The 25,636-nt window shown below is 38.7% G+C and overlaps 4 protein-coding genes across 4 annotated transcripts; 2 read left to right on the top strand and 2 right to left on the bottom strand.

Annotated features, from left to right (window-relative positions):
• Positions 1-837: 837 nt before the first annotated feature.
• LOC137954034 (SWI/SNF complex subunit SWI3D-like) lies at positions 838-6,852 on the top strand. The gene is made up of 8 exons (XM_068801617.1): positions 838-1,347; positions 1,933-2,453; positions 3,183-3,761; positions 3,860-4,071; positions 4,146-4,750; positions 5,525-5,724; positions 5,844-6,293; positions 6,384-6,852. Exons 1-7 carry the CDS (start codon positions 903-905, stop codon positions 6,132-6,134), a joined length of 2,853 nt encoding a protein of 950 aa, XP_068657718.1. The 5' UTR covers positions 838-902; the 3' UTR covers positions 6,135-6,293; positions 6,384-6,852.
• A 171-nt stretch (positions 6,853-7,023) lies between these two features.
• Positions 7,024-11,792, top strand: LOC137954035 (ras-related protein Rab7). Its single transcript, XM_068801619.1, has 7 exons — positions 7,024-7,164; positions 7,513-7,539; positions 7,675-7,774; positions 10,330-10,476; positions 10,550-10,630; positions 10,712-10,857; positions 11,571-11,792. Exons 1-7 carry the CDS (start codon positions 7,112-7,114, stop codon positions 11,638-11,640), a joined length of 624 nt encoding a protein of 207 aa, XP_068657720.1. The 5' UTR covers positions 7,024-7,111; the 3' UTR covers positions 11,641-11,792.
• A 297-nt stretch (positions 11,793-12,089) lies between these two features.
• LOC137952678 (F-box protein At5g49610-like) lies at positions 12,090-13,166 on the bottom strand. Its single transcript, XM_068799743.1, has one exon. The coding sequence runs from the start codon at positions 13,164-13,166 to the stop codon at positions 12,090-12,092; it is 1,077 nt and encodes a 358-aa protein (XP_068655844.1).
• Positions 13,167-14,307: 1,141 nt separating this feature from the next.
• LOC137953255 (acidic leucine-rich nuclear phosphoprotein 32-related protein-like) lies at positions 14,308-17,692 on the bottom strand. Its single transcript, XM_068800563.1, has 2 exons — positions 16,139-17,692; positions 14,308-14,821 (listed from the first exon to the last, which is right to left on the bottom strand). The coding sequence occupies exons 1-2, from the start codon at positions 17,243-17,245 to the stop codon at positions 14,585-14,587; spliced, it is 1,344 nt and encodes a 447-aa protein (XP_068656664.1). The 5' UTR covers positions 17,246-17,692; the 3' UTR covers positions 14,308-14,584.
• Between the last annotated feature and the right edge of the window lie 7,944 nt (positions 17,693-25,636).

The following is a 25,636-nucleotide window of genomic DNA, read 5'->3' as shown; positions in this document are numbered from 1 at the left end:
TAGTTCAATTGACTTGTCCAGTTTAAGTTTTGTAACACTATTTAATATGTAAATTTGTGTCTACATATCAAATATTTGGGATAAACATTTTTTCCATGTAAAATTGTAAGAAATATTGCTCAAAATAGGCACTAACCATGGATTGATGGAGGAGATTGCTCCCACCTTCTTCTAGCTGAGGCTTGTTTAAAATTTTAATAGGCTCACTATTTTTTTTTTGGAAAATGCATTTATTTTCAACTGGGACATAAAGCATCGACTATGTCCATAACTTGTGTCCCACAAATCTCCACTAGGCTGGGCTCCAAATGTATACATGACTACATGATTTAGGGTAAAATTTTCACATCCCTAAAATTGGCTCAAGAAAAATTAGGTACATTTTTTTTTTGTTCAATCAATATTTTCCCATTTAAAAATTCCTTTAATTTTATAAATAATAAAAATTTATTGCTAAAATAAGAAAAAATAATTAAATAAATATATGAAAATTAGTTAAGAAATTTACATTTTAATTAATTTTAACTGAAAAACCCCTTAAGGAAAATGATTTTCTCATATTTTATTTTCACTTAAAGATATAAAAATCGCATAAATGTCATTATTTAATTATAGTGAACGTTGGCATATGTGTAAGAACAAGTTCACGTGTTTTGAATGTCGGGTAATAAGCATTGAGAGAAACATGGAGTGCACCATCTTTCAGGTCCCGTTCACATGAGCGTCTCGGCCGATACGTAGGACGCGTTTCGGGGACTTCTCGTTCCCGATACCTACTCTCACGACTGAGCTTTGTGCGGGAGAAGGGGGGGAGACCCTTATTAGGATCCAGGCAGGCGTAGGTTGAAGATGCCATGGCCGCCCCTCTACATCTCCGTTTTCTAGGATTCTAAGTGAAAGCAATGGAAGACAAAGGTCGGGAAGACGCCGCCGGAGGCAAAACGAATGCTGAACCTGCGCAGCCGGAAGTGGTTGTCGAAGGTTCCAGAAGGCGAGCCGGTGGGTTGAAAAGGAAAGCATCTGCAGCAAGTGGTGGCGGTACTAATTCGTCTACTCCTTCCAAGCGTCTAGCGAAGGAAAAGCCCCTTGTCTCGCTCTCTCAGCACCATAATGGCCCTTGGACCAGAGCCAGACAATCTCCAAATAAGTTCGCTGCTGCAGCTGCCTCCACCCAGCAGAAGCCAGCTGATTCTGGGGCTTTTCCCGTTGTTCAGGCGACTGGAGATTCGGTTGCTGCCGCTGGGGATTCGGATGTGTCAGAGGAGGAGCAGAAGCCGGCTATTGATTCGGAATTTGAAGCTGTTAAATCCCGAGAAGCAAACGCTCACGTCGTTCCCACGCCTGCAGGTGAAGTCTGGGGATTTGTTTATGTCTTAGCTGTGAGATTTTTTGCTATATTTCTCATTTGAATCCTTTTTGTGAAACGCTAGTTTTTTTATTATATTGAGGAATCTTTGGATCTACTTTGCCCTAACCCTTGTTTTCCTCATCGATCTACTTTTCTCTTGTTTCGGATGTCCCTCGGGCCCTTACTTTTTCATCTTTAAGTTCAACCGTCTGAACCTTCGTCATATTTCTTGTTATTGCTGCTCTTTTGTTCTTGTTGAATTAATGTTATATTTCAGTGAGGACAGTGATCTAGCTCAATTGCGGCTCCAGTCTTGTCTTTCTCCATCTGTTAAACGAGAGTGTTCCATCTAAAAATCAAGATTTTTCTATTTTATTACTATTGTTATTATTATTTTGCGGAAGTCTTCAAACTTCAAATTCCCTTCATTCTCTGTTTCTCTCTCAAATTTTTTAAAAAAAAGATACATTTTTTTTCATAAGCTATTCCTCGGCCTGGAAGATGTTTAATATCTAATTAAGTAGCACAACGTATGAGAAGGACCGTCCCTTTATTAAACGAGCGAGTTCTGTTATTATTTTTAGGTTGGTTCTCATGGACAAAAATTCATCCTCTCGAGGAGCGTGTAATGGCTTCTTTCTTCAATGGCAAGTCACAGGAGCGAACTTCAAATATATACAAGCAGATTCGAAATGCAATCATGGAGAAATTTCATGCTGATCCGCAGACAAATATTGAAGTGAAACATTTATCTGAAATCTCTGTTGGAAATGCTGATGTAAAACAAGAAGTCCTGGAATTTTTAGATCAGTGGGGTTTGATTAATTTTCATCCGTTCCCTCCTGAGTCTGCAATTGGCACCACCGAAGTGGATGTCTCTCATAAAGTGTCATCTTTAATCAATAAGCTCTACGACTTTGATTTGGTTCAGTCCAGTCCTTCAGTGGCAAAGACGGCTATTTCAGAGCCAACTGCACTCCCTCGAATGCTTCCGGATTCTGCTATTTTTGAGGACCTGGTTAGGCCTGAGGGTCCTGGTGTTGAGTACCACTGCAACACGTGTTCTGCAGATTGCTCACGGAAACGTTACCATTGCCAGACACAGGTCAGTTAGGTCTTGAGACTGGTAAAAAAGAAATCTTTTTGGTATTCACAGGTCAGTTAGGTCTTGAGACTGGTAAAAAAGAAATCTTTTTGGTATTCATATGTCTTTTGTATTTCAAATAGAAAGAGGATGAACGGGAACTCTTTCACCAAATTGTATTCACCTTCGCATTTCCATCATTGAAAGGGAAAGTGAAGGAGGCACATTTTAAATGAAAATGAAATTTAAGCTGAAAGAAAATGACCAGGTAAGCAATGTTTTCGCTGCAAGTGTTCACTCACAGGAGTGGCTGTCTAGCCTGTTGCACTAACCTTCAGTTGGATGTGCTGGACCATTCAATTGCTTATCTTGGTTTTTAAGATTCAGGATAGCCACAAATATCTCAGAGTCGTCCACAGTTGTAAAGCACTTTGCTTGATCAGATTATAAACCATAAACATCTCTAAGATCTCCACATGTTTCAAGTAGGATGGATTTTTACAAGGATAGATGTCGGTTATTATTTATATCTCTAATGTCATCTCTCATGAAGCACTTTGGGTTTGCATAAGTCATTTTTCAAAAGTCAGAAAGAAGGCAAACTCTTATGATCACATTGCATTTCTTCTTCTCTCTTGTCAGTTTCTTCCCCTTTTCATTGATTTAGTTTCTTTAAGCATGTCTTACATTTTGATAGGTAACTTCCAGTGATTGTGATAGTTATCACTAATAGAATACTTGTTTGAGCAGGCTGATTTTGATCTTTGTATGGAATGCTATAATGATGGAAAATTTGGTTCTGGCATGACATCAGCAGATTTCATTCTAATGGAGTCTGCTGAGGGTCCTGGAGTAAGTGGTGGCAGTTGGACAGATCAGGAGACTCTGCTTCTACTTGAAGCATTGGAGCTTTACGGTGAAAATTGGAATGAAATTGCAGAGCATGTTGCCACTAAGACAAAGACTCAATGTATTCTACACTTTGTGCAAATGCCGATTGAGGATCCTTTCCAGGAAGGCAAGGATGATATTGATTTGGTGGCCCCAGGAATTGCAAATGTGGACACTTCCAAAAAAGACCCACGTACTTCAGATACTGCTGAGGGAGCAAAGGATGCTTTGAATGCAACCAATGAAGAGCAATCGGTTCTGTCTTCTGGGGACAATTTGAAGCCAAAAGATGAGATAAAAGTCAAGAACAGTACTGAAGAATGTCGCTCCAGTGCCGCCTTGGATGCTCTCAAAGCTGCATTTGAGGTGGTTGGATCTCTGCCTTGTACAGGGGGGATCCTTTCTTTTGTTGAAGCAGCAAATCCTGTCATGGCATTGGTACGTCGAGGAAATGTATCCATATATTTTTAGTATTAGGAATTTTTAGTGGTCAGTTTCATGCGTCAGTATTCTCCATAGCTAACAGGGTTTTGTAGGCTGCATACTTGGCAGGACTGCTAGGAAATGATGTTGCCATTGCGTCAGCCCGCAGTTCACTAAAAGCCATGTCTGAGGATTCTCCATCCATTCAATTGGCTGCAAGGCATTGCTTCTTACTTGAAGATCCTCCAAGTGGTAAGATTGATTCTCCAGCAGCTGACAAGCAGGATCCACCCCAAAGTGACAAGGACCCTTCTTTCTGTGAGAGGTTTGTGGTTCATCTGTATGTGGAATTAATTTTTTTAGAGCATGTAAATTACAGTCTAATTCATGAGATGGCAGTGGTAGCACAGCTGATATCATTGATGGGAAGGCTCAGACAGAGGAGGTAACAGAGGCTGCCGCATTTGTTGACAAGTCTGATGGCAATAAAATTGCTGCACAGGAATCTCCAATGCCCGCTCAAGAATCTGCAGTAATACTTCAATCTATTGAGAAGGTTTCACTTGATACAGAGAAGGAAACAAGTGACTTAGATGTGCAAGGGGAGGCTCTGTCCAGTACCACAAAGAAGAAAGAGCCAAGTGAGTCCAACCTTTCAGGAGATGTTCTAGATGTGCAAGGGGAGGCTGTGCCCAGTACCACAAAGAAGAAAGAGCCAAGTGATTCCAACCTTTCAGGAGATGTTCAATCAGGTAGCATAAAGGAATCTGCTGATATTGCTGGATCGGGACAGTCAAGACCAGATGCTGCTATTTTGAAAGAATCTGGTGATTTAGCTTCAGCTAAGGAGGACACTCCTAGCACTGGTATGAAGGAATCTTCAAGAGAATGTTCAGAGGTAGCAAAGGGAACCGACATGGTGACAGATTCAGTTCTAATAGAGGAGAAAGAGCCCCAGCAAACAGTCTGTTCTACTTCTACAGTTGGAACTGGGTATAAGACAGGTATACCACTTTTTGATCTGTGATTATCTATACCCTATAATGTGCAAGTATGGTGGTTAATAGGGAAGAAATGTGAGTCGTGGCTCCTGGAATCCACTTAAACTATGGAGGGGCCTCAGGGCATTATTTTTATTTTGTGGGTTAGTTAATTATTTTTAGTTTTGATTGGCTTTATTACATTATTAATAAATCTTGTTATGAATGAAAGAAGAGGTCAGCCCCCATAGCTCCCAGCCATCAAAGATTGGTGGGAGACTCTCCTTAGCTAACATCCAGTAAACTAATAGCAGATCCTAGAGTATGCTTCCAAGATACATTAAGAAAAGAGCATAAATCATGTATCTCTTCAAAGTTATGAAGAAATCTTCATACTAGAGGAGCAGATTCCTTCATCCAATTGATAAGATTTGTGATCTCTTTCAATTATAATAGGAACTGAGAATTTCTGGTGATAGAGCTTGACACCTTGTAGTGATGATGTAAGTTCAATTGGAATAATGTGCTCTTCTAATGATGTAAGTTCTACCCCATGGATGATGTGGACCGTGCCTGCCGACTACCATAGATATATTTTCTTAACATTTTACTTTTTGGCATTTGTTTCTCCAAGAAATAAGAAGCATTTATTCTATTTTCTTTCTACTCCATGTTTACTTTTTATTGCTTTTGAAGCGACCACATTAATACTTTAGTTTGCACACTCATGTGGACATTAGGCAAATGCATTTCAATTTGTTTCTGTTGTCACACTAAGCTTTGTCACTGTATTTCCAGCTGAGAATGATACCAAAGCCGTAGATGATACAAATGACAAAAGTGGAGGAACAACAGAAAGAAAAGATGACCATGACATCGAACAGATAACGCGTGCTGCAGTTACTGTTCTGTCTGCTGCTACTGTGAAGGCAAAACTTCTTGCAAACCAAGAGGAAGACCAAATTCGAGAGCTTGCTTCGTTGTTGGTTGAGAAGCAGGTAAAAGAAACAGATAGAAATGTTTAGTGTTATAATTGTTTTTCTACACTTTTTTCATAAAAAAACTACCCTTTGCGCTCTTGTTGTTGTTATTCATGTTAACATGTTCACTCCTGCAGCTTCGTAAATTGGAGACCAAGTTGTCTCTCTTTGCTGAGGTGGAAATGCTGATTATAAGAGTCAGGGAACAGTTAGACAGAGCAAGACAAAGGCTTTACCATGAGCGGGCTCAAATAATTGCTTCTCGACTTGGTTTACCTGCCTCCGCATCTCGAGCAATGGCCTCATCTATCCCTCCAAATAAGGTCACAGTGAACTATGCAGGTGCTGGTCCGAGACCTCCAAACATGATGGCTCCAAAACTACCAGTCAAGGGGGTCTCTATTGCCACCCAAAGCAAGGTCATTTAACCATGATTCTCTCCCACAAGAACTTCAAATTATGCAGATGGACGTGATCAAACTTTTACCAACAGGAGCCACCTTGCAAGTAGACTCAAGGACCTTGTTTTTCTTGACCTTGTAACTCTTTGGTTGCAGCTCCTCGGTTTTCTTAACCAAACAGGCAGTGTAAGTTCTCCCCTTTCATCTATATAATTGCTTGTAATTACAGATATCAAGTTTTGGATTTTTATCTGGCAATGGCTGAATGGCATGCAGGTTGCTCGAGTACAGATATACTTTTTGTCACCCCAGGGGAATTTTCCCCTTTCTTTTGATGTGGTGATCCTCTTCAGTTGGATTCCTTCACTAAGGCACAAGTACAAATCCCTTCGCATTTGTTGTGGAAAATGTGTATAGACAGTAAGCCTACCAGGCTTTTGATGACGCCTCGACTCTTAAAGAAAAAAATCCTATTGGAGTACCTTAAACAACCCAGAAGTGTTATCTCTGCATCATCTATGGTTTTTAATTTAATTTTTTGAATTTGACAGAACTTGTGAAGATATATGTACTTAAAGAGGCCGAATAATGGAAACTGAAAGATTTGTATGTGGTTGGACGTCGGTGGACATGTAAACGTTGAAGCACTCAAAAGTGTGGCCACAGCAGAGAGAAGGGACAAAGGACGATTTCCTTTCGAGATCGAACGCTACTTCTACATAAACGATTGCTTAGTTTTCTATTTCTGCGATATGATTGGCTAAGGTATCTGCTGCCGCATGGACCAACCAAAGCGATAAACAGCATCATTTTTATGATTTACCGTTTATGGTGAAAAAATACGAAACGGTACCTCGTGCCGCCCTAGAACAGTCCGGGTTGCCTTCGGCTGATCCCGAGTCTCTCGCCTTCAGCACGACTGACCATATTTATACGACGAACTGCTCCCCCTGATTCGTGAAGCGTCTCTCTTCTCTGTGAATTCCAGAGCGCAACATCGCAACATGCCTGCCCGAAGGAGAACGCTTTTAAAGGTCATCATTCTCGGCGACAGCGGGTTCGTAACTTCTTACCGGTTTTCTGTTTTTTCACTTCTGTTTACTCCGATCTCGATCCTTGGGTCCGTCTCCTTACCGATGGTTGGAATTCCCGTTTGTTCCTTTAAAACCCGCTTTTCGCCTCTGATTAGTAGGATTGCTGCTACTTTAGTAGATCACAGATTATTTTGCATTGAAATTTGTTTCTTCTGTTTTAACGTTCGAGATCGTGCTCTAACCTTTTTTCGGATGTCTACTGTAAAGGTGAATATGCTTACACGGGGTTCTGGTAGTAGTATCTAGATCGGATTTTTTTTGGATAATTATGCTCCTTCCTTTTTTCTAATTCATCTATTAATCTTATGCAGGGTGGGCAAGACCTCTTTGATGAATCAGTATCCTTCACTTTGTTACTGCTAAATTAATAACGATGCTTATAATTTACTCTGTTGTTTTTTTGGAGTTTGAACCTTCTCTAGAAGATAGTTCTCTTCCTTATAGCAGTGGTTGCCTTGACAATCGGATTTTAGATATGTCAACAAGAAGTTTAGTAATCAGTACAAGGCTACGATAGGAGCGGATTTCTTAACAAAGGAAGTGCAGTTTGAAGATAGGCTTTTCACCTTACAGGTCTGCCACTATCCAGCTTGATGAAACTCCATATCTTCCATGGCTTTGAACTTCATTAGTCTCCTGGTCTATCTTTGCAGTAATTTTACATTCGATCTTTAATAAGGGTATTTATTTGATTCTTGTGTGTATGTTCTTTATCTCTGAAGATGTGAACGAAAGCATACAGCAGTTATGAAGCTACTGACCAAAATTCAGCCCATAATGTGCCTTTAATTATTAAGTTGGAACTTACATTAAATACATAGTATCTAGGAGAAGGACAACTTGAGATTGGCCCTTAATTGCTCTGTTTATGAATTTCATATTTGGGTGGCTTGCCTTTGTTGCAGCAGTTCATCCCTATAGTACAGTTATCATCTTTTTGCGTCCATAGAAAAGTACTCTAGAGCTGCAAAAATATGATAACTTGTTTTTTGTATGAGGTGGTGTCAAGCTTTCACTCCTATGGAATAGACCTTTGTAACAATAAACAGTAATATTTATGTCATAATGTCTTTAGAAGGAACATATCAACCAAATTTAGTTTGTTGTATGTTGGCTTGTCTTTTCTGCTAATTTCTTTCTTTCTTTCTGTTATTGTTTCTTTTTTAGCACAATTTTTTTGGGTAATTATTCTCAACTTGGAAATTACTTTCACCCCCCTCAAGTTTTCATTACTTTCAACCCCTTGTCCGTTTATTTCTATAAGGACTGAACTTCTCCTTCAGTTTAATTTTTTTTAATAATTCGAAAGCGGGGCCAACTTGATGTGGCCCCATGTCTTTCATGTTTGAGGATTGTCAGCTGGAGAAAGGGTCCCCCTGCCTCTCCTCCCTTCTGCAACTTTTTCAGAGAAGAGAGAGAAGAAGAGGCAAGGAACTGCTTCCCCAGATTCTTCCTCTCTGCAATTGCAGAGAGAAAAAGGAGGCTGCACTGCTACAAAGCGGAGGACCCTCCACCCCCTCTTTTATGTGACAGGGAAGGAAAGGATATGAGGGTGGATACTCAGAGGATCACTTCTGAACTTTTGGCAAATAAAGCATTTCTTCATGCCATAATGAATCCAAAAAAAAGACTGACTGACATATGGACAAATTGGCTCGTTAGAGCCATTACAAAATGGCAAGAGTTGAAGTCATTTCTGAATCATTGATGACAGCCAACCCAACTTTTCGTTGAGGCTAAATACAATGACCAAGGGAAGCAATCATTAATATGCCAGTTGGAGGGGGCTATTATTTCCATTAATGAAGGTTTGTAAATGGCTATAAAAAAATAGTTATTTCATAAGGAAGCTAGAAGAAACTATATGCAGATATCTCATGTTGACACGTATAGTTCTTCAATGCCAAACACTTCAAATGTGGATAGGCTGCAGTCTAAGTCTGACAGTTCTGAAAAGGACAACATTTAGGAGGTAGAGTACACTGATGTTGTGCATGACTCTAATGTTGAAGAAATTGCTGAAGTGCATGATGACAAACTAAGTCATCCTATACCATTGAAGGTTTATGAGAGGAAGCAAAAAAGTAAAGCAGAAGATTTAAAATACAACAGCTTACTTTTCTGGAAAGTCATTTTTTTAGGTTTAGTACTTTCTATCAAAGGCAAGTCAGCAAGTTCTTACTTTTATTAGTTTCCTAGTTTGTTATATCTCCTAATTTGAAGTTTTATTTAGAAAAGTGTTTGGTTAGTAGTTTCCTTTATTAATGGTCAATTTAGGAGAACTCTTTTCCGGCTAGTGGTTTTCAATTAGTCACAGTTCAATTGTAATTAGGAAGTCTAGTCCTAGAAAAATTTTACCGAACTGATGTAGCCTATTTAGGCATGGTCATGATAGTTTAAGAGTCAAATAATAGGAGACAAGCTGTAACTTTCAGCAGTTGTTTAAGATCAATACAAATGTTCTCTTTTGGCTGCTGGATGCCATTGTTTTCTTTTTTTTTCTTAGTGAAACTTTCTCTTGTGCTGACTACTGGTAGTTGCAAAATAGCACCTGGAAATTCTTGTTCTACACTTGAAACTGGAAAACCAGGAATTTCCTAGAGTTGAGAAGGTAGTGGTTGGATTTTTTATATTCCAGCCTAATCTATCTGATATTTCTGAAAATGTAGGCACTGAAAGTTTGATGACTTGTGCAAGATAAGTTCTGAGTTGTGCACAATTACTTCTCTTTCAAGTGCTTATATATATATATATGTAAAATTCTTTGAAAGTTAAATGCTTATTATATAATTATGAAGATTTTAAACTGTAGCCCATGTAAGGGTGTCCTTCAAAAAAAAGAAAAAAAAGAAGGTGCTTCTTCATGTTATTGTTAAAAATAAAATGCTTTTATTAAGAAGAAACAAAATTTTGTTTCTGCCTTTTTAAAAAAAATGGATGATTCAGCTTTTACCACCCATAACTTCAAAATTACTGTAGATGCTTATAATTTCATTGATCATGTCTTATTGGTGATTGGCTTTGGAATCCGATGGGGAAATTGGGTAAGTAATTGGTTATCTTTTGCATCTTTCTTTTTCAAGTCAATATTCAAGGTGGTGGTTCTTTTTTCTGCTTGTTTCCAACAGATATGGGACACTGCTGGTCAGGAACGATTTCAGAGCCTTGGCGTTGCATTTTATCGTGGTGCAGATTGTTGTGTTCTTGTATATGATGTTAATGTGATGAAATCATTTGACAATTTGAACAATTGGCGAGAAGAATTCCTCATCCAGGTAAGGTTTTGAATGTATTAATATCTTTAGACAATTTCAAATAAAGTTCCTCATAATGGTTCTCCTTCCTCAGGCAAGCCCTTCAGATCCAGAAAATTTCCCTTTCGTGGTTTTGGGGAATAAAGTTGATATTGATGGTGGCAATTGCAGGGTGGTATGTTCAATTTTCGTTAAATTAAGCATTTTAAGTTTTTGTGTGCTCCTGCACTAATTTTAGAGCTGTTGCGCTTTGTAGGTGTCAGAGAAAAAAGCTCGGGCTTGGTGTGCCTCAAAGGGAAATATTCCCTACTTTGAGACATCAGCCAAGGAGGGCCTGAATGTGGACGAAGCGTTTCAATGCATAGCAAAAAATGCGCTGAAAAGTGGAGAAGAAGAAGAGATGTAAGTTGCAGGCTATGCTTTTTCCATTGTATATCTTTTCTGCTGATTGTTAGTACTTTTTAGTCTTGAACTATTAATAGTGCCTTGTTATTTTTTAGTTTTAATCGTATAATGTTTTAGAAAAAGTAGTGCGGTGGTTTTGGATTCTATTGTTTACTTGTTGTTGTTGTTTCTTTTCATCGGTTTGCTATGAACCGAACAATATGTGACTTCATTTGGCTCGACTGTGCTTAAAACTCCATTGAGTAGTACAAATGCTAAGGAGGGGGTATGCAGATTGAGAAAAATTCTAGGTTGATTGGACTCTGTTATTTGATGTCAATGTGGTAGGTACTCACAACGTTTAAAAACAGATTAATAAGGTACCAACCTAATATTAAGATATCTCCTACACAGTAGTGTGCTACTCTAGTAGGATGGATTGATCAAGTTTTTTTTTTTCTGGAGTGATATTTCTTGCACTGTATAGTATTGTATTTCTGGTGTAGAACGTGACAGTATGCTTCTCAAGTGTTTGGAAGAATAATATTGCATCCTTTTTGGTACTCTGATTACATTTGTTTGTCCTTTAGTTGCCTATTCCTTATTTCCTGCTTAGATTTTTGAGATGTCTGTGAGCCTAATCTGTTCTCGAGTTGCTTGTGCCTTTAAAAAAGTGGTACTATTATAACACAGATGGATTACTACTGACATTTTTTGTTATGTTATTGAAGATACCTGCCTGATACGATTGATGTTGGGAGTGGGAGTCAGCAAAGGCCCTCTTCAGGTTGCGAGTGCTAGAACTTCTTGTCCCATTGGTTGTGCAGTAACTTCTTTGTTTTCTCTCTTTGATTCCTTAATAAGAACATAATGACTTGGGCAAGTGGGTTGTATTGTTGTTCGGAAGATTACTGTGTCTGTACACTAATATTTGTTCAGGAAATTATCAATCTCTCTCTCTGTGTTGTCTCCGATGTCTCTGAGACCAGGTAGATCGTTTTACTCCTTGGTGAACGACTCCGAAAGAATACATCGTCTTCATGAGCAATGCGTGCCTTGAGAGGTAAACTACTCTCTGCATTTAAGGACTCAGGAGACTTTATTTTTATTCGTTTAATGAAAAAAAGTCTGAAATATGAATTGATCCCGACAGCTCTAATGGGAAAATGCATGAGCTCCCTCACTAGAAACAAAAAAGAATTACAGATTTCACCAGGGAAGCCTTTGGATTAACTCTCCAGAACCAGAAACTAATTCCCCACAGAAACCAAGCTGTTGATGTATGGGAAACGTAATGTGGATTCATGGAACAGATCTCCAACCACCTCTCTTACCTCTGTGATACTCCTGGTCGCCGTACTGTAAAGAAATAAACGAGCATCGACGTGGATGATCACATCACTACCGTGAACTGCCAAAACCTCCCTCTTCCCTCGACGGATCGATGGAACCAGATTATCCAGCAAAAGCTTGGCAGCCAAAGACCACCCCCCTGAAGGGCTCGAGAGCACAGACAGAGTCAGATAAGTGTCGTAGAGGGAAGCATGATAGAGTCTTCCATGGAGTTGGCCAATTTGGCCAGAATAAGGAAGATATACAAGACTCGCTCGTTCTTTTACCAAATCAAGTGCCAGAAGGTTCGATTGATATCTCATCTTCCAGTAAGCTACGTTTTTCGCATATATGCCAGAGTTGGGGAGAAGCATGCTCTCCAACTGGTGGCAACCGTAAACGATGCGGGTGTCGTACATGACCAGCTCCTTGGATAGGTTCCACGTATTCGTTTTGGAGGAGAAGATATCAAATTCCCTTTCGTCGTTGCTCGACATGAATGTGCAGATGAGGTCGAAGTCTGAGTCGAAGTTGAAGTTTTCAGGTTCAAACTTGAGAACGACATCTGGGTCTTTGCCATGATTTCGTGGGGATTTTGGAAGGGCCCTCCATTGCTGGGTAACGGGGTTGCAGACGTAGTAGGTGCAAGAGTTGGGGGACCAGCAACAGACCAGGCCATTGCAGGATTGCTTGAGGGAGATGGGTTCGGGGAGGAATCTAAAGGAGGGGTCAGGGACACCATAGGCAGACCGATCAAATGACAGGAAACGTGGAGTTTCGGAGTTCACATCCTGGTAAAAGAAACCAGAAAGGGTTCGAAAGGAATAAGATTGGCGATGTGAGAAAAAGTGTCTACTGATCCAGAAATTCCAGACGCTGGAAACACTCTTGAACCTGTGAAGAGACTTCGCCGGGAGGTAAGGCAAACCGTGCTCTCTGAAGATTGTGTGGAGATCCATGACGGCCGGTTTCTTCTTTCCCTCCTCGTAGTTCATCTTCGAATCTTTCTGCTGCAAGCCTCCCGCAGGAATGGATTTTATGAGTACAGCAGAAATACTAATTTACATGAGCAACCAATACGCATAAAAGTCCGGCTATCTAATAGCTGTACCGTGAAGTAAAAAGCAACGGGGAGAATTCCATAGCAGAGTCATGACTCATGCGCCTCTCTGTACAGGGCAGGAAATTGGGAGAAACTCGACGGAACAACCGGAATTAGCCACCCTTCAGAGAGGAAATCGGGGTGAGTTGTCCCGCCTAGAGAAAATCATGGAGAGTTATTAGTGAGAGCATCCTTGTTGCCTGCGCCCACGATTACTTTATTTCTTCCCTTTCGGTTTCTACGACCCATCGGTCTGCACGTGTGCAATCCTCCTGATAATCAACTTCACAGTACCAACTCGCTTTGAGCTCCATCCATCACTCGGCCGTGGAGTAAGAAAGAGAGTCGTAGAGAATCGTCTGTTCAATAATAGTATCCAACCCTAATTCATGTCTAATTCCATTAATAAAATAAGAAGACCCAATTATACTTGATTTCGAATCCCATGTAACTCAATTGAATCAATAGATTCAATTTTAATAACACTGCTTATGTTTAATTCCAATTATGTAATTTACGTATTGAATAAATGATTTAGATGAAATAATTCGTCCTTCTATTAGCTTTTTAATTAGGTCAAAAAAAGTCCTTTCCACCGTCCGCTAACGTCTCAAAAATATCGCTTTTCCTAACGCAGTGATGTCCCCTCTTCACCTCCCCTCCCCTCCCCTCGGATAAAAAACCGTCACCTGTTCATAGCTATACGTGGAGGGGGGTGGGGCGGGGCCTGGGTCTTTCATTCTTCATTCCCCTGAGTATAAGGGTAGCTCGTACGATCTTCAGTTCAACAGCCATCTCTCCTACGTTCAACATAATAGAAGATTAACAACTAGACAAAAAAGGCATTTCCTGTCGTACGAAAAAACACAGTAAATCAAATCAATTGACTGAGCACCTCTTCTTCACCTCTTTGGACGTCCAATGAAAGAAAAGGGCTTCTTCTGACAGAACCATTTCTCATTGGTGGAAAGCGCAACCTGCAATCTCTTTCTTCTAAAAGATTGAAAATAAAGAAACGAGGTGGAAACGCGGGGAGGATGAAAGAACAATAAAAAAATTTCAAGCATAACAAGTCCTGTGTTTTTCTCTTCTGTTTTCAAATGTTTCTTTCTTGTAAGGGGGGGAACCCAAACCAACATAACTGTCATTTGAACAAGTTTTGCAACGGTCCACGGCAGGAAGCATGTTTGACCAAAACATAACACCTACCCTTCTCTTTTGTGCTTCCAAGTGTGATTACACAATCTCTTAGTTTAAACCCCCATCTTCTCCATCTCCTTCTCCTTCTCCACTGCCACATCCCATGATATATCATTGGCGCTTTGATGACCTCTCTTCATCCTCAATACTGCCACCGTCATTCTCAGTATCTCTCTTCCTCTTCTGCTGTGACGAAGATGACGGCTGTCGCATGGCTTCTTCCTCCTCGTCTTCAACTTCCTCCTCTTCCCCGTCATCTTCATTGCCTGCATCCACATCGTTGCCTCCTACCTCCTCCGCCTGCCCCCTGATGGGCTGAACCAGATACTCCGACCCAAAGTCCTCTTCCTGTACAAGATTAAAACAACCCAATAGCAAATAAATATTTAAGGATAAGACACATCCACATAAACTACTGATAAAAAACACATGGAATTAAAAACTAAAATCACTAGCACAGCAGAGAAATCAAATATTCATTACATAGAACTACTGCCTAAATTTTAAAATTGTACAGATGTTTCGAAAATAAAATGGGAAAAAGAGCATTACAAAAATCCATACTAGAACCCTTAAAGTGGATTCTCACAAAATAACAGATGGTGAACAAAAATATATACAAGACAAATCAGCACACAAGGTTAACTGACCTCATTCAACAATAAATGAAACCCTAAGTTTTTTTTCTTCAAAATTGTTTGAAAATATCTTTTTAAAAATTTATAATCACTCATTGAATATTTATGCTTCTCAGCTATCATATATGATACTGGCAAGCACTAGGATTACAACAAAAGACATTGGCTACAAGGACGTTCAATTCAAATAATACGCAGATATTTTCCTCCATTAAAACAACTATCAACAGCAATACAGCAATTTGCAATCCATTGTCCTGAGATTTTTAAAAACATATCTGGGCAGAGTCTCTCTCTCTAACAAATATAGATAGGATGGAAAATGTTGATTACATAAAATAGTGCAAGTATATTGTATCAAACAAAGTTTTGGAACACAATAAGCATTTTAATCATATTAAAACTTACAGCAGATAGTAAGCTGACCACCTACAGCTGTTAAAAGCAAGGGTCAATTGTGCAAGATGGGAGTACCCTAATATGTTAAGTTTGAGAGAGAGAGAGAGAGAGAATGCTAAAATCATGTAAAATAGCCAGTAATATAGGAAAGCTTGAGTTCATTTATCCTCTTATGTACCTAAAATCGGTATGAGACGCTCGGGGTTTCACTCTACTAACTCAACCAAGCATGTCTAAATTAAATAGTTCCTACCATCAGATGTTAAACAAAGAAGTTTACATAAGGATAATTAATTGAAAGCATGAATATTAATTATAAGATTGCCCATAGTAGGCTAGCATTTTGTGCCAAAAAAACACTTCAAACATCTATAGATCCATATCGAATATAGTGGTATTCCCTGGATCCACATCTGCAGAAGACCAAGGAAGCGTCTCACAGAGAGACTAACTCATCAACCACAAACAGATGCTTTACAAATAAGTATAAACTTAGAAATCATCATTCAGCGAAACTGATAGAGCTCACACAACATGCATCAAGAATCAAAGAACTGGACCGGACTAGAACACTAAAAAAATAATAATTTAGATTGGGTTTTGTTCCCCTTTTCAGAAGAAATCTCACCTCGTCATCACCTTCGCCGTCATCTTCTTCATACCCCCCATCTTCTTCAATCCCCTGCTCATCCTCCTCCCCTATCTCCCCATTCTCGTCCTCATCCCCTTGATCCTCTCCCTGCTCATGTCCATCAATCTCTCCTTCTGTGCTCAATATTCTCCCCGTGCTTCCAGGTTCTACTTCCTCTTCATCCTCCACATCCTCCTCGTCATCGTCATCCTCATCTTCCTCATCCTCTTCAACCCCATCTTCATCCTCATCACTGTCATCAATTTCATGGACCTCCACAACATCCTCTTCATCGTTATCCTCCTCATCAATCTCTTCCCCCAAGTCATCATCCTCTTCATCCTCCACATCATCCTCATCTTCGTCCGCATCTCCCGAAGCAGCTACTCGGAAACCGTTTGCTTGGCGCTGTGGATTACGGCTAAATCCGTTATTCACTCCGGTAATCTCAGGCTCTTCTTCATCAGCATCACTCTCATCATCTTCGTCAGCATCGACGATACCTCCAGTGCTACTACCGTTGGCTAATTTTCCCGACCTATCATCGACATCAACTTCGCCACTCCCGGGGTCATCGTCCTCCTCATCTTCTTCGTCCTCTTCCTCCTCATCCGACTCCGGATGCTCATTTTCGTCAGCGTCCATCTTATCCAAATACTTGAGCGATTTAATCATGCCAAACACCCTAGATCGATAATCCTTGATCCGCGTCACAGGGCACTCATAGAGATCGAGAGAAACAAGCCTAAGCTGCGCCAGCGGCCGTAGATCCTCCAAATACTGTATACGATTATTAGACAGGTCGAGGTCCCGCAGAGAGTCGAGACCAGCTTCCACAAGAAACTCCAGACCGCCAGCTATGCGATTATCCGAAAGGATCAGCTTCTGAAGATTCCGGAGACGAGGAAATTTCTCAAGAGAGGAAACACCAACGTTTGCTATGGAAAGGTGCTCCAGTCCCTGAAACTTCTCTAACAAGCTCGGAGGAGGCAGACGGCCATGTAAACACTTGACGGCACCGTCTAAAGTCAGCGTCCGAGCCGATAAACAGTCCGTTTGTCCATCGAGCGCCGTCTCCACGGCCCTCTCCCAAACCTCATCCATTTCCCCAAACCCGAAAGCCAAAATTTCCAATACAAGGACGCCGAAAATCAAGCTCAAAGAAGGACAGAATAAAAGGGGAACCAAAACCTGATAGATCAAACGAAACAACTACCCCATCGCCGCGTCATCAGATTCGACTCCATCCATGACCGACATAGGAAATCCAACCTGGAACTCGGCAAACAAATAAAGAACACACGGAGCCCGAACAGAAACCCTAAATTATCCGATAAGCGAAACCCTAGTCTCCACGATTCGAAGCACTCTTGCTTCTTCCTCTTTTCCCGCCGCGGTGAGTCGAACGCCTAAAACCTAATTCGCTCTGCCTACTTGCCGCTACTGATCAGAACCGCCCCTGTCTCTCTCTCCCTCTCTCTAGAGTCCAGTCCCACACGCCTTTGGTCTAACCGGTGGTGCCACCGAAGCGATGGTTCCAGAATTTGCAGCTTCAGGTCGCGCCGCGCCTGTGCTGTCACGGGGGATTCGTACGGAGAATAAGTGCAGACATTAGATGCTCTCCTCGCCGTTCGATCATGTCACGAAGATCGATGACGTGGATGATTTTGACGGGTGGGATGGCGTTCTTTTGTGTTTGTTTTGCGAAAGGGAGAAATAAAGGAGAGAAGGAGAAAGAGGATAAACATCGGAGAAACGAAGTAGCGAATGTACGAAAATACCCTTCTATCCATGCTGTCGTTACTTGCGCCGTTAATCTGTCTTATTTGGTGGGAATTTGACCTTGCTTCCCAAGCATAATCACAACATGTGGGACCCCGTGCGATTGTTTTAAATCTATAAAATAAAATATTTATTTGAAACCATAATTCCAATAATCTCCTAATTGGAAATTTATTAAAACCATGCACAAGGTAAAAAGCTCTATACCAATTTAAGTATTAGTCACTAAGGAATAAGCTTGAGCAATTTAGATATCTAATCTTTACTATCTGTTGAGACTCTTCAATATACTCGTATAAGTGTACCTAATAGGGAAGTTAGACATCAGAGCAATCACGGTCTATAGCATACTTAGAACCTATGGAGTTCAAGGTGAAATTCTAGAATAATTTAATATTTGCCACTAGGAAGATTGTGCCTTCTTATATTAATAGTATAATAAGATTGTATGTGATGATATTTGTGAGTACTGACTAGATATTACCTTGAGGTTTAGGGAAACTGGTTGCAGGGCTAGATATATCCTCTTGCTGCTTCAACATATCTCATATTTAGTGATATTTTTCTTTAATGTGTTTAGCCTTGGAGTGATTTTTAAGATTCTTTTTTATAACAATAGCGGAATTGTTATCACAAAATATTTGAATTGGTTTTCCTACACATTTTACTACATAAAGATTTCAAAGAAATTTTCAAAGATAAACAACATCCCTAGACGCTATATTCATAACCACATATTCCACTTCCATGGTTGATTGCACAACATAGTCTTGTTTTTTACTTTTCCAAAAAAATAATACCACCTCCAAAAATAAAAATAAAACCAGAAGTGAACTTTCTAGTGTCAACATGCCCTTGATAATCAAAGTTAAAATAACCAATCAGCTCCATCTTATAAGCTTGGTAAGTTAGAGTAAAGGTTTTAGTTTTCCTAAGATAGTGCATCACCCATTTTCCCAAAGACTTAAACCCAAAGTTTGAGATCGAATTAGAACTCCAACAGGATATGCAAGATTAGGATTATACACATAAGAGCATACATAAGACTGCCTACAACATAAAGATATTTAGTCTCATCCAATTTGTCTTTAAGTTTTAATTGATAATCTTTTTTTCTCATCTTCTTCGTAACATCATATGGAACTTTACCCTTAGTATTATCAACCATATGAAAATTGTTAGGAGATGGGCTCAAGCCCACACGTCAAGAAAGAATCAACTATATGAAAATTGTTAGGAGATGGGCTCAAGCCCACACGTCAAGAAAAAAAGTGAGCTCAAGTCCACACGACCAAGTGTTGGAAGATAAGTCCAAGCCCACACGACGGCCAAGGATGACCCACATATCAAAGAGTATTATAAGATGGGTCGCACGACTAAGGAAACCCCACAAGATAGACTCAATCACATAAGAAGTAGGACCCACCATGATTACCACGAGCTGACATCATTATCACATAAGTTGGAAGATCAAGAAGGACTCACAAAGACATATTTATCTTATGGTCACGTCCTAGAAGAGTCTTAGTTTGAGTTATGTTTGTCTTTTATCTATATTGAGTTATTTGATTATGCTAGGACTTATCTTTTAATGTTAGAGTTTGGGTGTAATTGAAACAAATAAAGTTTTATTATAATTGGACTCTACTACCTTCCTCTATTATAAATAGAGGTTCATGTACTCTGATTATAATAAGTTAATAATGTCAATGAAGTATTTCTCTTTTCCATAAATTCAACACCAAGAAAAAAAAGTCTATACATCTAAGAGGTGGCATATGGATAAATAAGATGACTTCTTATAAATATGGCATGAAGTTGTAAATACTGTCTTTTTTATGTTTCTTCTTTTATAATATTGTAGCCCTAAAGGGCATTGTAAAAGTTATAAATAGAGGCCTTAGCTAAGAGGTAGAACATTCAAGCTCTCTTCTCCTTTTCCTCAAAGTTCGTCCAAGCTCTTTCCCTTGGTAGGCGCTCTCCCTCATCTCCTCGGCCCAAACTCTCTCCCTTGGTAGTTGATCTCTTCTCGCTCAATTCTCTTTCTTCTTCTTATTTTGGTTGAAGTTCTTGTCATGGGATCCTAAATTCTATATGGTATCAGAGCATAGAGTTTAGGATCCCTTTTGATAAAGTATACGAAAAAAATTATTATGAAGATCTGCCCATGAAGTTATTTATGAAGGAAGGAGTCCAACCATGAAGAGATAAGTCATTTCTAGTTATTATTTACACATTTTCTTTGCTATAAGTTGAGTCTTTGATCTCTGGATTATATGAAGACAAGATGACCTTCATATGAGAAGTTTTGAAGGTTAATTCCTTGTGTTAAGAAGATGTTATAATCTTGGTCTTCTTGTAGCTAAATTACAAGTTTGATCAAGATTGGTTGTTACAAGTTGTTTTATCAAGATTGATGATTTGAAAAAGAGGATGCTACTGTGATGGAAAAAATTTGAGCTTCAGTTACTTACATGTGACTTGGCTCGATTTCCTATGAGTTAGAATTCCAACACATGTTGCTGCAAGTCCTCTTACAATTGGTGTTGCTCATGTGGTCTTTTTTCTTAGTTGGTGAATCAACATATGGTTAAATTCCAGCATGATGAAAATTCTTCTACATGCATCTATTATTCCGTTGTCTTCTCTATTGTCTTGAATTCCAACACTTGGTTATTTGGAAGTTGGATTTTTCCTATGAGTTGAGATTTATAAGAGACCTTATTTGCTACAAAGGATCTTAATGAAAGCAAATTGTGGTTCGTAAAGTGTTTAGCCACGGTTTTGGATTTTTGGGTTTAGGCATAAGTTTTCACTCTATCCTCTTGAGATTTTTTTTAAGGATATAAGAGGATTTAATTCATTTCTGGATGGTGACTCCACTTGACATAGACACGATTTTTTTTTATGATTTAGTGCCTGATCTTGTGGATAGGATTCTATATCTCAATTTGCAAGTGATTGATTTGGTACACAGATCCTTCAAGTTTGAATTAGTGGATTTTTTTAGAAGCTCTTCCCTGTTTGGTGTATTTGGGACATTCAGATTGACTTATTTGGCAGCCTATGCATGATTTTAAAGTGACTTTCCACTTTGGTTTTACTCACTCTTAAATTTTGAACTTCTATAACTGATCTTGAGTGTGGTTTAAGCATTTGTATGCTTCAAGATGGATGTTGGAAATACTAGTAAGAGTGACATACTTAGAATTATTACTATTCCCTTAAGGGGCTTATCAAATTATCTTAGTTGGTCTCAATCGGTACGAAAGGTTCTTATTACTCATGACCTTCTCGGTCACTTAAACAAACCTTTTCCACCAATTGATGAAGAAGATCTATCCTACCTCAAGTGTGTTAAGAATGATAATTTGGTTATTAGTTGGCTTATTAATAGTAAGGAAGAGCATGTAACCAACAATGTTGTCCACTTGGAATCAGCAAAGATATTTGGGACACATGTGTTAAGCTATATTCTAGCACGACTTCTTTACAAAAATTATTTGATGTCTTGCAAAACATGCTAAATACTAAGTAAGAGGACAATATTCATGAGTTTTTGGCTCGGTTTTAGGGTCTCGTTCAAGAGTGGAAGATCACTCAACCATACTCCACCGATATTGCGGTTCAAGAAAGGCAAAGGGAAGCTTTAGCAGCAACAATCTGTCTAACAAATATCAAGCCCTACCTTGAATTGGTTAAGACTCAACTTCTAAGCTCCTTCCCACTTCCATCCTTGGATGAAATGAGTGCCACATTCCTGCGCACCCTTGATCCATCTCTTAACTCACATAATGATGCTCCATTGGCTATGTACACCGGTAATAGAGGTACATCATTCTCCAACCGAGGACGCGGCATAAATTTTAGAGTAGGCCGCACAAGAGGTGGTAGAACCGCTCCTACCCAGTCTCGCACAGAGCCTCGCATATGCACCTATTGTGGTGGTTAGAACCACCTTGTGGAAAATTGTTGGAAGCTTCATGGCAAACCGGAATGGGCCACAATTACCCCAATCTCCGTTAAAATTGATAAACGGGAATATAAGGTTGAATCACAAACTGGGAAGATGACTCTCACTCCTGAAGATTATGACACATTTAAGAAAATAAATTCACTTATGGAGTATTCTCTTCCACCTTTACCTACGACTGCTACCATTATTGTTTCAATTATGCTTTCTTCCTCTTCCTCCTCTTCATCTTGGATAAGAGACTCCGGGGCCACCGAACATCTCTCGGGTAACAAACACATGCTCAATTTTTTATCTCCGTGTATTACAAATAAATTTGTTACTATTGCTAATGGTACCCAAACCAAAGTACTTCGTAAGGGATCATCTTCCATTACACCATCTATCCCACTTCAAGATGTCTTATTTGTTCCTCAATTCTCTTTAAACTTACTCTCGGTAAATCAACTCACAAAACATCTAAATTGCTCTGTCACCTTCTCACCCTCTTCTTGTGTATTTTAGGATCTAACTACAAAGGGGGTGATTGGTGACGACCATGAAAAAGGGGACTTATTGCTTCGACTTGCCTCCATTAGCTGCATTTTCATCCTCTCCATCCGAGGCACAACTTTGGCACAACCGACTTGGCCATCCTTCTACACCTTCTCTTCGCCATTTATTTCCTTCATTAAAGTCTTTATCTACTTTCAATTGTGAGGTTTGTCAATTAAGCAAACACCAACGGAGTACATATTCTCCTCGACCTAAACTACCAGTGTTGCTCCTTTTTTCTAGTACATTCTGATGTATGGGGACCCTTGTGTGTCTCTAATATTTCTCATGTTAAATACTTTATTACTTTTGTTAATGATTTAACTAAGTTACTAGGTTATATCTTTTTAAAGAAATATCTGAAATAATTACTATTTTTAAAGTTTTTCATGCTATGGTATTAACTCAGTTTGATAAGAAAATTCAAATACTTAGGTATGATAATGCTAAAGAATACTTATCTAGTGAGTTTCAATCCTTTTTGTGAAGGTAATGGCTTTATCCATCAAACATCTTGTGCCTACACACCTCAATAGAATAGTGTTACTGAAAGAAAGAACCATCATCTCCTTAGAGTTGCTCAAGGACTCCTCTATTCTATGAAGGTACCTTACTTTTATTGGCCTCATGTCATACTTACAACCTGTTTTCTTATCAATAGGTTACCTTCATTTGTACTTGGTCATAAGACTCTACATTCTGTATTATTTCGTAGTGAAGACCCATTTTCTCTTCCCGTAAAGGTTTTTGGATGTGTATGTTTTGTCCATATCACATCTCCTCAGAAAAGTAACTTTGCTCCTTGTTCTATCAAGTGCATTTTCTTGGGTTACTCTCACACCCAAAAATGATATATCTGTTACAATCCTAACATTTGGAGGTTACTTGTGTCTCAGGATGTGACATTTTTTTATGACACCTCATTCTATTCCTCGAATGATGCTCCTCCAGGTTTGTCATTCCCTCCTACCACTCTTTGTCTATTTGTGCCCTTTAACGTTGAGACCACTCCGCCCACCGAAGCACCGACTGACACCTCATTTGTAGAGTTTTCAAATCATGCTGAGGTAAGTTCTTCCTCTATTGCATTTGGTCCACAGTTTGATACTCGACCCATTGCTCTAAGAAAAGAAAGTCATTCCTGTACTACTTCTTATCCTATATCCAACTTTATGTCTCACTATCGTTTGTCTTCCGCATTGTTGAAGAACAAATATGGAAGAGTTGACATGACTTTCACAATAAGAAGTCTTATAGAGCCAAAATTATTATGGAAGCAAGTCTCACAGAAGGGTTTCAATTTAAATGTGTTTTAGTTATGTTACTCTTCTATTTATGTTGACTTATTTAATTATGTTAGGACTTATCTTTAAGTGTTAGAGTTTAGGTGTAATTGGGATAAGGGTAGTTTAATTGTAATTCGACTCTACTACTTTCCTCTATTATAAATAGGGGTTCATGTACTCTTATTACATCAAGTCAATAAATTATTTCTTTTTTTCATAAATTCAACATCATATCCTTTTCTGATCTATTATCTCTAGTAGTTTAGGTTCGTATCTATTTTTTTTTCTTTTTAGTACCTATACCCGTTGTTTGCTTTACATTTTTACCTCTATACTCAGCTTTTCATATTGTGTATTATATATTTACAGAAATATATTTGATTCTATTTTCTAGCACAAAATGAATTTTGGCAATTAGAGTTTTCTACAAAGAGAAATCCATATTTGAAGCAGCAAAGGTCAGACTGCAAGAGAGGTTCGACCAACAGTAGAAAGCTTTAACTTTTGAGCCTTTTATGCTATCAATAACGAGACTTTATATGAAGAATTATATATCCAAAAAAATATATGTAAGTCTATTTTCCTATCTATTCAACTAATTCTCGATCTGAATTTTTTATATAGAGATATTGATTTTGGAAGAGTCAATGGTCATGATGGTACAAGAAGAAAGAGTACCTAGTTCGACCAGAGTATAGACACTGAAATCTATTAGATTATCTATATCAAAAGAAGTATATTTTATGAAGAGAAGTTATACTTGGATGAAAGGTATTTAAGTCTAGTTTTACAAGGAGAAAATTTTATGTCAATTTGATCTATATTAAAAGATATATTCACATTGGAAGAATCAAAGGTCATGCTGGTATCCTGTTGCATTGAAAAATCCGAATTTAAGCCAATTTTTTTGCGTCACTTTTGAGTTGTTGTTATTGATCAACTATATTAGGAAAATATCTCACTTACCCTTTTTTCAGTTACCTTTCTCCTACCATCCTTTTTTGACTCTCACATGCCCCTTTGGGCCAACCTCTTATGTGTTGCTTCAGTTGATTTACCTTTATATATATATATATATATATATATACATATATATATATACATATATATGTAGGTGTTTTTAAGTCCACTGAGACTTTTTATTGTTACCCTTGGGTTTTTTAGTGATATCTTGTGAATGACAGGAACTACCCACTTTAGCGATTATTGTCACTATTTTTGTTCGAAATCTTTTGATGTTGGTTTCGACTTATGTTTAATCACCAAATTTTACCTTTTGAGAGTCTGTGTCTAGTTTCATACTTATCTTTGGGACACCATGATGTAGGAGATTATTACTACATCTATGTTATGTATTTCAAGTTAAGCGGGGGGAAGTAGAAGAAGTACAAGAAAGAGTTATTTTATTCCATATGTTGTGGGAATTTTTATGTAAGAAAATATTCAAGAAAGGGGGAGCACAAAAGACAATTTTTACATCTATGAAGAATTGTATTTGTGAAGAATTTTTTTTCAGCAAAAGAAAATTGAAGACCAAAAATCCTTTTCATTGCAAACTGAAGTTATAAACTACAACTTGAGGGGGAGTGTTGAAGAACAAATATGGAAGAGTCTTACATGACTCTCACAATAAGAAGTCTTATATAGCCAAAATTATTATGGAAGTAGGTCTCACATAAGAGTTTAAGTTAAATAGTGTTTTAGTTATGTTAGTCTTCTATTTCTGTTGAGTTATTTAATTATGCTAGGACTTATCTTTGGGTGTAATTGGGACAAGGGTAATTTAATTGTAATTGGACTCTATTACTTTCCTCTATTATAAATAGGGGTTCATGTACTCTGATTACATCAAGTCAATGAAGTATTCCTCTTCTCCATATATTCAACACGCATGTTCTCAGTTCCTTGCATGTCTTTCTT

This window comes from Aristolochia californica, unplaced genomic scaffold (genome assembly GCF_029961685.1).
Source record: "Aristolochia californica isolate CCGP_79_NKW_82.1479 unplaced genomic scaffold, dmAriCali1.0.hap1 SCAF_16, whole genome shotgun sequence".
In the NCBI taxonomy this organism is placed as follows: domain Eukaryota; kingdom Viridiplantae; phylum Streptophyta; class Magnoliopsida; order Piperales; family Aristolochiaceae; genus Aristolochia; species Aristolochia californica.
The sequence above is the reverse complement of the archived record's forward strand: the minus strand, read 5'-3'. Positions and strand labels throughout refer to the sequence as shown.